Genomic DNA, 10,113 nt, shown 5'->3' on the forward strand with positions numbered 1-10,113 from the left:
CCCCAGTGGGTAGCTATGGAGGACAAGGTGGTGCATAGAAAACCCTCAGCACAGAGCCTGCCACCTAGCAAAAACTCACCATTAGCTATTTTTATCATTTTTCAGCTCATCATGTGAAACCCATTGTCAACTTTCTTTTCCATGATGACAGGTCTGGGAGTCTAGGCGCATGTCTTTCATGAGAAGCAAGCAGTTTTAGTGACAGTCCTGATTCTAGTGGATTTTGTTTCATCAAGTGCTTGAATCCAGTGGGAGATTTGGTCCAACAATCCTCTATCTCTTCTCTGCCTCCGATTCTGTAATCAGGAGCAGGTGTCTCAAAGCTGAGCCTGAGAATTCAGACACAGTACCCAGGTTGTTCATGAGCCCCATCAGAGGTGAAAACATGTGGACTGATGCAGAACAGAAAGGACTGTGGTTCAGAGCTGTGTTCTTTGAGCCTTAGCTGCAAACAGTCATCTAGGATGTAATCTGGAACAGTTCATTTCTTTTCTCTGATTCATAATTTCCTCACTTGTAGGTCATCTTTAAAAGTTCCTGACAACTCTAGTATCTCAGGAACCTACACCCAGACATTTGCAACCATGGATCAACCATGGATCTCAGCCTCATTTGCAACCATGGATCACGACCCAGTTCTGAGGCAGTAAGGATCACATCTTCATCAACATAATTAAAATTTTTATCTATATAATTCATCTCCTCAGCACAGCACAGAGATATTGTTTCAATCCTCTATACCATATTTTTATAGGATTAACCAATGCTATATTTAAAAGAACTCTAAAGTATTATACATACTCTTTGCAGACCTTCTCAGAGCCTTTACCATACTAATGTACACCTTTATATCTCTAGGAGGACAAATAGATGCAAAGTTTTCAAATATATTTCATCACTCCAAGTGCTCCATGGAACCCACTTGAAAACTACTGTGCTGAGCTGCTAATGTAATGTTATTACAGCAAAGTAGTAATAAGATCAACTTGCTTCTGCACAGCACTTTTTAGTTGAGAATAAACTCTCATATACTCTAGATCATTTGACCCTCATAAGACGGTAGTGTAGATGTTGCTAACCCTACTTCATAATATGGTTAGTGAGGGTCATACATTTAAATAATTTTGCAAAATCACACTCACTACTGGTAGGATGCACATTTGGTATTCCGACACCTTTGAGGAGCAACTGTGAGCAGCAGCCAAACCTGCTGGCTAATTCTTGTCAGAAAAGATGACTTAATATTGGTTTTGACAAGAATAAGAAAATCACTTCTGAAACAATCTCAGTCTTCAGATCAATAACACCAGGGTGTTCTGTTCAGCAGGTGACTCACTCATTTACCCCGGGGAGGGTGGATGGGTAGAGAAGAGAGCCTCTGAAGCTGGGCCCATCAGCATGCACTGGGAGAAAGGCCACGCAAAGGCTATTTCTCCTCAAGGTGATGGTTCATGAAAATTGGCAGGCGTAGACGTGCTATTACTCCAGTCAGCTCATTACGTGAGTGCTGGACTGACAGGAAGCCTCGTAGGTGAGAGCTGCCATGGCCTTGCATACAGGAGCTGAGACGAGACCAGCGGTCAAGCTCCTTTGTGCTCACAATAGAATGTCAACACTATAGCCCTTCGTGAACACGTGCACAGCAGATTCACTTTGAGAAAACACAGAAACTTCCATGGTTTGCTCTCAAAATGGTGCCAAAATTCCACTGGAGAAAACTCATAGTCAGGAAGGTTAAGGCTCTGTTTCTTTAGATTTGCCATGTTTTCTTCCTCAACTCAGATTAGGGACAAACATGCTTGCTTCTCATGCAAGATACTAGACTGAGAGACACCTAGAGATGTTGTAGGGCAGGAAAAACTTTGCTACAGAAGTTTGAATGGAAAACCAGAAAAAGAATGAATGTTTCCTCTGTGACAATAGAGGCTATCCCTTCTGAAAATGTCACATTTGAGTTCCTTTTAAGGGCCAGTGAAGATCTATTTATGTAACACGGTGTGTATTTCAACACTCCATGGAAGCACACATGAAACTTGGAGATGAATCTCCCAAATTCAATACCAGGAAAGGATCTCTTTAGATATTGGTTTGCTTCCTTATTTCCAAGTGATAAAAATCCCTCAACATTCCTTTGCAATTGGCCTGGCAGAAAGCTTGGAGTTCAATTTATTGCTAAATTACAAAAGCAATTTAGGTTTTTGATACACATCTTTTCCCTTTAAACAGTTCCCTCACATCCTTTGGCTTTTACCATCCTCATCTGTGCTTTGGCTTGTGTATCAAACATGTAAATAAGTCCTTAGTTCGCTAGTGGGGCTGGGCGCTACAGAAAGGAGGACATGCCAACCAGGACCGCCCTTACCTTGTGAATTTCTTGGTGTACGTGGATGGTATTATTTCCAACTTTCGTCTCCGTGTTGGTCTCATTGTGATAGCTGGGAGGTAAGTTTGCCAGGTTCACTTCCGATGATGTTTTGGCAGCAGCTTCTTCTGCCTCCATCTATTAAATCAATGAACTTAATGAGTAAAATAGTTTTCTCTTAACATAAATCAGAGTCCATTGGAAATAAGAACCACTTCTCTTTTCTTCTGCAATGACAAATAATAATGGTAAAGTTAGGTATTCTTCATTGAGCACTCCCTTGGACAAAACATTGTACTAAATATTTTACATACATGATAGCCTCTGATCGCAAACCTCCCTCTGAGTGTTGAAGGTTCCCATTCTACAAAAGGGCAAACTGCTTCAGAGAGATGGGATAATAACCCAAGACTCTCAGGGAAGGGCAGAGTTAGGATCTGAATGCCTTCCCATTGAATAATCTTGGCCCCCATACAAATGCTGATAGGGTCACGCCCATCTCCCTATGGACTAATTCCTAGTCATCTGCATTCAGTTCCCTTACAAGCCAGCAGCCAACTCTCTCTCTCTGATGGTATTTTCTTTTTTTAAAGATTTGTTTTATTTCTTTATGCATACAAGAACTGGAGTGTAGGCCAGTGGTGGGGGGACAAAAGAATTCACCAGAGACAGAGTGGGGAGCAGAACAGATGGAGCTACTGAAATACGCTGCTGAGGGGAGCAGCGGGTAAGACAGGAGAGGTCTGCTGCACCATGTAGGTTAGCTCCCTGGCCAGGGATTAAACTCTTGCCCCAGTGGCTGGCATAGCTTAATAGCGCTGACTTTAACCCTTGTGCCAGGGAGGTCCTCTGAGGGTATTTTCTAGCTGCAAAAAGATGCTCAGTCTGTACAGGTCTCAAGTGCTAGGGAGTTAACATACCAGGGACAATCCCTGAATACTGAAGGACTGGGTGTGGGGGTAAGCTTCCTCTCCCCTCAATGGGACGGTCTCTCTGAGGATCCCCAGAGGGTCCTAGTTGCCCCTAGAAGTAACGTGCTCATCAGTACAGCCTTTTTTGCCTTGTTCCTGGTCCATCTCACTTCCTCCTAGTGTTTCTGGGAACAATTCCCAAATAATCAATTTGTTCCAAATCTGTGTCACAGGGTCTGGGGTGGGGGGTGGGGCACCCAAACTAAGCCTTAAGACTAAGGCTGTCTTAGTTTCCTGTGTCCTTGCAGGTTAAGGACACAGCTATGTCTTCCCTACCCTACCTCTTGGGTATAAGAGGGACCTTTGTACTGTAGAAAGACACTGGACTAGTTTCTGGGGACCCCTTCTTCTGGCTCTTCTTGCATATGTGTCCTTCTCTGGTGTCAGGCTTTGGAGGCTACTATCCACAAATCCTCCAGTCTCTTGAGCCTCCATGACATCTTTACCAGACAGTCAGCATGTCTACACCCAGTTTCCCCTGTCAGATTTTTCACCCCACCCTGCTCTCGATGAGCAGGCAGTTAGCAACATGAACCACTCACAGCTCTCTGGACTCAAAAGGAGGTCACATCATGGCCTGCTTGAGCCAATAAGGTACTCTCTCTAGGAATTTAAAATGAGAAGCATGAAAAAAAGTTCTGGCTGGTGGCTAGCAATTTTCTAATAATGTGTCTTTGACTGGACTATTTTTATTTCTTAAGACTAATCCTCAAAAAGATTTTCCCATGAAAAATAATCACTGTCTTCTGTCCCCTTACAAATTAGATGAGGCCCCTTCTTTTCTGCCTCTTCCAACCAGTTTGGGGAAAGAATTCCCATGTTTTAATGTAGAACTTAAAACACTCACTCAGAAGTATGAAGAAAGCCTGGTAGGCACAAAGGTTCAAATAATCAACTGAGGACTTGGTCAGTGACTATTGTGTTTGACCCTGAGACAATTGCTGCAATATATAAAACTTGATCACTGGCTTGATAATAACAACAGTAATAATAACAACAATAACAGTAGCCCCCATGTTGGGCATCAGCTGTGTCTGAGCCCTTACACCAAAACCTTCCATGTCTCCTAGAATGTTCACAGCACCCCAGTAGAGGAAGGTGTTATGACCTCCTTTTGCAGATGAAGCAAAGGAGACTGTGAAAGGTGAAGGGACCTGCCTGAGGTCACCACGCTATTAGTACATGGCAAAGCTGGGATTAGAATTCAGGTCAGTCTAACTCCAAATTATGAGCTCTCTGCTTCCCCATGGGATTCTGCACCCCTGGAGCAGCCTATGCTTTCACTGGGGTGGGGGACAGGAAAGTCCCACACAAACCATTTTCAGGATGATTATGACCCTCTCTAGAAGCAAGTCTGGGCTCCACAGAACAGACAAGAAAGGTTTTCAGAAGGAGGAGGTGGCAGGATGGGGCTGGTCTCAGAGAATGTGGTGTATATCAGTAGACAGGAGAGCAGAGAGGACAGTCATGGCAGCCTGGACAAGAATGGGAGTGCATTGTAGGCTGGGGCAGAGGGTGCATGCAGGGCACCAGAGGCAGTGATCAGAAGAACTGAATGTGCCTGTCAGGAGAAGGATCACCGAGCAGGTTCAGGGGGGCCATTCTAAAGCAGAGGGTACTGGCCCGGTTCTCAGCCAGGAGAGTACAGCAGAGTCACACACACCCAAAATATTTTAAAAATTAAAAAAAAATCTATTATCTCTCTCTCTATCCCTATACCTATATGCATACATCTCTATCTGTAGCTATCTCTATGGCTGTATTTATTACCATATCATCTGAATCCCTGCCCAGACCTGCCAAGCTAGAATTTCTGGGGGTGGGACCTGATATCCATGAACCTCTCAGGTGATTCTGAGGTATTCCCTTTCCACCATTTGCTCCAAGAACATCTGCTGCATGGACTGGAGAGAGCAGCATATTCTGAAGACTAGCTGGGAAATACAGTTGACCCTCGAGTACAGTGGGAACAGCAAGGGTCCACTTACAGCAGATCTTTTTTAGCCTCAGTTCTGCACCCACAGATTCAACCAACCCCAAAGCTGACTGGTTAAATCCTTAGCTGTATGGGGAGGCCAGCCATAGGTTGGAAGTGGAATTTTGAAAGCAATGAGGGTCTGCACCCCTCACCCCATGTTGTTCAAGGCCCAACTGTAATGTAGGGTCTAAAGAATGAAGCGAGCAGGGGACTGGGCTGAATCAGATCTACAAATAGAAATTATATCTGGGGAGGGGCCTTCCAATGAGAATCACTCCTCATATCTCTGTGCGCTGGCCACTGCATTAGGCAAGAGGTTGCCCAGCTTGTCTGCACTGTACAAAGTGCCAGGTTTCTGGAGTCAGGTGAGGTGGGGCAAGTCCTGGATCTGGCATGAAGCAGACGTGGAACCAAGGGCAAGAGACTGTATGTGTCTAAACTTCAGCCTCTTGTTTGTCAGGTGGGAATGATCCTACTTTGTTCAAAGGATCATGAAATCGAACTGCTCGGTACGGTTCCTGCCACCCAGCAAATATGTAATATATTGCTATTTCATAATATTGTCCCTTAAGAGAGCAGTTTTAGAAGTACTGGCTTGCCAGGGAATGTTTGGGTACTCGTGGAAGGAGCAGATAGTAGATGTCATGTGTTTGAAGAGTTTGCCAAAAAATGGAGAAGAAATGGAAGGGAGCTGGGATAGGAGGCAGGAAGGGCAAGGAACATTTTTGTGTTGTTTGTTTTTTGGTAAGCAAGAGATCCTGGTGTGTTTCGTGATAGGAAATACACAGCTGGGAAAGTGTAGGAGATTGGTGATGCTAGAAGAAGGGAATCTTCTAATGCTTTTTAAATTCCCATCAGAGTCTAAATCTTCCACTTTGGCATTTAAATAGCAATAGACAAATCATCCAGTCTAGAGTTTGCTTTGCTTTGAGCAGATAGCCTTTTTCTAGAGCCTTGTCCCTCTCAGCCAGTAGTTATTTCAGTAGGCTGAGCTAATTTCTTTAATGGCACCATGGACTAGAAGTGCAGTTTACAATGGAAATTTCAACCACAACTATTACTTTCACTAGCAAGAGAAACTTAAGCCTGAAGCCATAGGAGTTATTTCATAGAGGAGGAATGTGAATGTTTAAAAATGGCATTTATGGTTGGTTGGATCTGTGGGTCTATTAAAGGGGCATGGTAGGAGAAAATGGAGAAATAAATCCAGGCTTGGTATTGGGGTTCTTCTTAGGAACAGGTGAGAGGATAAGAACATTCTAAAACAGGCCAGCTACAGATGTGGCAATGAGTGGGTGTGGAGAGGGGAGGGAGGGAAGGAAGTAGTTTTTTCCTTAAAATACATTGTCTGTAACGTATAGAATCATAAAACCAAATTGAACCATTTAAAGATTTACTTCCCCCAATAATGGCCCAAGTAGAGTTAACTTTGTCTTTTTTCCTGAAGCAAAATCAACAGCTTAAATCAGCTGGAATATTTAAAATGTCAGGAAGTTGCTTGAAAGCAGATTCATGATGCAACTATGTAAACAAGCAACGCATCTGGCCTTGTGATTTTTGGGCTTTCCCTGGGACAGCAAGTACATAGCGACTATCTGTGTTTGTGAGATTGAAGGAGTGCTCGGCTTCTAAAAAAATTAATACTATTAGTCACAATCCATTGAGACTCTCTATAGGAGACACTAGTGGTTCTTTGTTATTATTGATACTGCTATTATTAATATTATGATCATGATAATCATTATTTTTTATTATATAATGTCCTGTATTCCTCAGAATCCCCTCCTAAGGGGAAGACTTGCATTACACCTATTTTACAACATCATTTTAGGTGACCAGGTAACATGCTATGTTTGCATCCTCTCATTTCATGCTCCTCTTCACCCTAAGGGTAGATGTTTTTCCATTTCCAACCCTGAATCCCACCAACAGAAAGTGGCAGGACTGGGGTGGGAGGAAGGAAAGTTGGCCCCAAGCAAGGATCTCTCTCAACCTGCTCCCACGCCCTGAGAGGAGACTCTCTGGGAAACAACTACTGGGCAGCGCAGAGTTGACTGTCAACCTCTCCCTGGGGGCCAACTTCAGCCAGTCTACCTGCACAAGCCAGGCAGAGTTCCACTTGGAGGGAGGAAGCCGGGCACAGCCAAACTGGACACCTGTACTCCAGGGAGGACACTGCTGCGTGGGTCCCACTGAGCCCTAAACTGCTCTGACCAGAGAAGCCTGAGGAGTTCCCTGCTACTCCCCCATCCCGCTCTCCAGGAGCTACCCTCAGCGCCCCACGCTGCCTGGGCACAGTCCCACTGAATGAAACATGGCAGCTACCTTGCCAGTCTCCCTGGGAATCCCGGAGGCAACACTGAGGTGCCCAGATAAGGAAGGCAGATAACCTGCCCTGGAAACAGAAGGGTCACAAGCACAGTTTCTTTTGAAGAGGTAAAGTTAAGAGGCCTTGGGGCCTGTCTGACTCCTCTCCTCCTTTAATTGTTGCATATCGTGATTCTTGTGCTGTCTCGAGGATGTCCAGGTATAGGCAGCCGTACAACCGCCTCCTATCCCAGCGTGTCTTTCACTGCTAACTCCATCAGCTCAACTGTTGTTGGCAGGGAGGGGAAATAGCCTCAAAATACACAGACTAGAGCCAGCACTGGAGGCTTTGCCCAAAGGGGCTTTCAAGTTGACAGAGACGTGGAGATGGCTCATCTACAGGCCTTTCGTTGACTCCTTCGCTGGCACAGCTGGCTTCTCTCCAAAGACAGGGTGTAGCTAGAGCTGGTTTCAACCATCATCATGCCCACCCACCCCAGGGACCAGGGATAGTGCCACATCTGGACTGAGGGAGCTGAGCCAGCTTCACCTCCTGCCAGGCATCCCTGGCAATGTTTAGGTGGGCACCACTGAGGACAGAACAGGATTCATCCACAACGCCTGGACTTGGAGGTGATGGGATAAAGCAGCTGTGCAAAGCTATGCAAGGTATCTGGTATTTGATAATAATAGCTGCTATCTACCACACACCTATTTTACATCAGGTACTCAAAGCATTTAATTCTCACAGGAAACTGAGTTACAAGATGTTAAGGGATTTCCCCAATGTCGCTATGACTGTGAGTGGCAGGGGAGGACTTTGAACCCGGACTGACTCCAGAGTACTCTAGGAATGAAGATGGGACAGCCGCTCAGGTTGGCCCCTCCGCCTCTCACTCACCACTCTGATCATTCTCCCTGGGATTCGGGATTCTGATTTGCCTTCTCTGCTTCCACATGGAATTTGGGAAGCCCTCACAGACTGCTAGCAAAGTTCAAGGTTCTTTGTCTCTTTGTCCCCATGCAGCAGGCATCCTAACTCTATCTTGGGAGGATGGCACAAGTTCAAAGTCCAAGGAACAAGCTAGAACTTGAGCTGCCTGAAGTTTCCTGTGCTTCTTAGCAAAACTGCTGGCAAACCAGAGGCCTTGCAAGCATCCCTTACACTACGGGAAGGCTAATGCACACTTGCAGGTGGTTGTAGGGTGTGGTGGGCAGCCTGCAAGGCAGGTGGTGACTCTGGTTGGTGGTGGACAGGCTCAGATCCAGTTTGGCAGGAAGACAGAACCATGTGCGAGTGGGGATCACCCTGAGCTGCCTCCAGATCACTCCCATGCTGCCCGAGGACGCTGGCCAGCGCTTGGAGCCGGGGTTCCCTCCAGCCTCCCTAGTCCCCAGTCTCGCGCTTCCAGGGCCCCCAGGGCTCACCAACCTCCTCCACGGCACTGCGCAGTTTGTGCTGCGTGTCCTCCATCAGTTCCTCAACCTCGCGGAACATCTCGTTGAGGGTGGCCTCCTCCTGCGGGTAGCTGAGAGCCGGGCCAGGCCCGATAGGAGCCGAGGTCGTCGTGGGAGCCGGCGCAGGGGCCGTGGGGACCGCCGCGGCCAGCAGCAGGCACAGCAGGGTGCCCCGGAGTCGCTGCATCGCTGCTCTGCGCCCTCCGCCGCCTGCGTCCGGGAACGCGGTCAGAGGCGCGCAGACCACCCCCTGCCTGCCCAGCGGACCAGCCCTGGGTATGAAGCGCCCCTCCGCGCGGAGCCCCTCCTCCCCGCACCCACCCCTGGTTGAGAAGAAATACAATCCCCTCTGGACTCAGCAGCTCCTCCAGACTGAGCAGCACCCCCTCGCTGCGTCCCGCGGGTACCGACCCCCTCGGAAGCCCCACCCTTAGCCTGGAGCACAGGCCGAGCTCCACCACGGTCCCCTCATTGGAGCAAAGGACCCGCCTACGCTAATAATGCGCACCCCCCACCACCTCTGCTCAGTCCCAGGTTCGAGCCTGCCCCCTCCTCCACCAGATCAGAGTGCAGCCTGATCCTGCCCAGCCCCAACCCTATCCCAGCCCCCAACCCGGCGCCGGAGCGCAGGCCCGCACCCTCCCCTCGGATGGGAACCCAGTGCGCCTCCGGCCCCTCACCCATTAGCTGAGCCAACCCCCAACCCCGCAGCCACCCTCCCCGTCTGCCGAGCTGCCCCGGGGCTGGACCTGCCTGCTGGGCTTGGTCTGGAGGCCGCCTTCGGGCTGCGGGAGCTGGCGCGGGCCGCGGGAGCTGGGAGCACGGATGCCGCAGCGCTGGTACCCGGCGATCCCGCAGCGCGCCCCGCCCGCCCCGCTAGCCAGGCCCCGCCCCGCGGGAGGGGCTGAGCCCCAGCCGCCGCCATTGGCCGGCTTGGCCAGCGGCGATCTCACGCCCCAGACCTGCCTCGCTGCCTCCCCAGCGACTCCACAGGAAGCCGGCCCCGTCCCTGCACCCCGCTCCTCCAGGCGCACGGT

The 10,113-nt window shown here is 48.4% G+C and overlaps 1 protein-coding gene across 1 annotated transcript in view; it reads right to left on the reverse strand.

The window, feature by feature from the left end:
* The window catches only part of DKK3 (dickkopf WNT signaling pathway inhibitor 3), a 45,782-nt gene extending 36,496 nt beyond the window's left edge, over positions 1 to 9,286 (reverse strand). Inside the window, exons 1-2 of the mRNA XM_037522671.2 lie at positions 9,051 to 9,286; positions 2,363 to 2,500 (exon numbers count right to left, since the gene is read on the reverse strand). Coding sequence (XP_037378568.1) covers positions 2,363 to 2,500; positions 9,051 to 9,263 — 351 coding nt within the window. The 5' untranslated portion in view covers positions 9,264 to 9,286. The remainder of the gene's footprint in view (positions 1 to 2,362; positions 2,501 to 9,050) is intronic.
* Between the last annotated feature and the right edge of the window lie 827 nt (positions 9,287 to 10,113).

The sequence above is a fragment of the Talpa occidentalis genome, unplaced genomic scaffold, assembly GCF_014898055.3.
Source record: "Talpa occidentalis isolate TD23 unplaced genomic scaffold, MPIMG_talOcc4v2.1 talOcc4.3, whole genome shotgun sequence".
Lineage (NCBI taxonomy): Eukaryota > Metazoa > Chordata > Mammalia > Eulipotyphla > Talpidae > Talpa > Talpa occidentalis.